At 54.4% G+C, this 640-nt stretch overlaps 1 protein-coding gene across 1 annotated transcript; it reads left to right on the forward strand.

The window, feature by feature from the left end:
• Positions 1–270: 270 nt before the first annotated feature.
• Positions 271–631, forward strand: LOC108510597 (netrin receptor DCC-like; the record flags this gene model as incomplete). The annotated part of the gene is made up of 1 exon (XM_017840265.1): positions 271–631. A coding segment is annotated over one exon (361 nt), but the record flags the coding sequence as incomplete, so codon positions are not given.
• Between the last annotated feature and the right edge of the window lie 9 nt (positions 632–640).

Genomic DNA, 640 nt, shown 5'->3' on the forward strand with positions numbered 1-640 from the left:
GAATTTTGTGGGAATTTTTGGGGAATTCTGTAGGAACGTTTTGGGGAATTTTATGGGAATTCCTGTGGGGATTTTATTGGAATTTCTGTGAGAATTTTGTGGGAATTTTGTGGGAATTTCTCTGGGAATTTAATGGGAATTTTTTGCAAATTTTGTGGGAATTTTATGGGAATTTCTGCGAGAATTTCGTGGGAATTTTTTGAGAATTCTGTAGGAATTTTGGTGGGAATTTTTTGAGAATTCCGTAGGAATTTTTGGGGAATCCTGTAGGAACTTTCGGGGGAATTTCGTGGGAATTTTGTGGGAATCCTCCCCTTCTCCCCCCCCTTCGCCTCCCTCCGCTTCCTGACGGAACCCTCGGACTCCGTCGCCGTCCGCGGCGGCTCCGTCGCCCTCCACTGCGCCGCCGGCTCCGCCCTGGGAATTCCCGAGATCCGCTGGAAGAAGGATTCCGTCTTCCTGCGGCCGGGAGCCGACGAGCGGCTCCAGCAGCTTCCCAACGGCTCCCTGGTGATCCGGAACGTCGTCCACTCGCGGCACCACAAACCGGACGAAGGGATTTACCAGTGCCAGGCGGCCCTGGGGGACCTCGGCGCCGTCGTCAGCCGGGCGGCCAAAGTGCTGGTGGCGGGTAAGGGGG

This window comes from Lepidothrix coronata, unplaced genomic scaffold (genome assembly GCF_001604755.1).
Source record: "Lepidothrix coronata isolate B3197 unplaced genomic scaffold, Lepidothrix_coronata-1.0 Scaffold1509, whole genome shotgun sequence".
Classification (NCBI taxonomy): domain Eukaryota; kingdom Metazoa; phylum Chordata; class Aves; order Passeriformes; family Pipridae; genus Lepidothrix; species Lepidothrix coronata.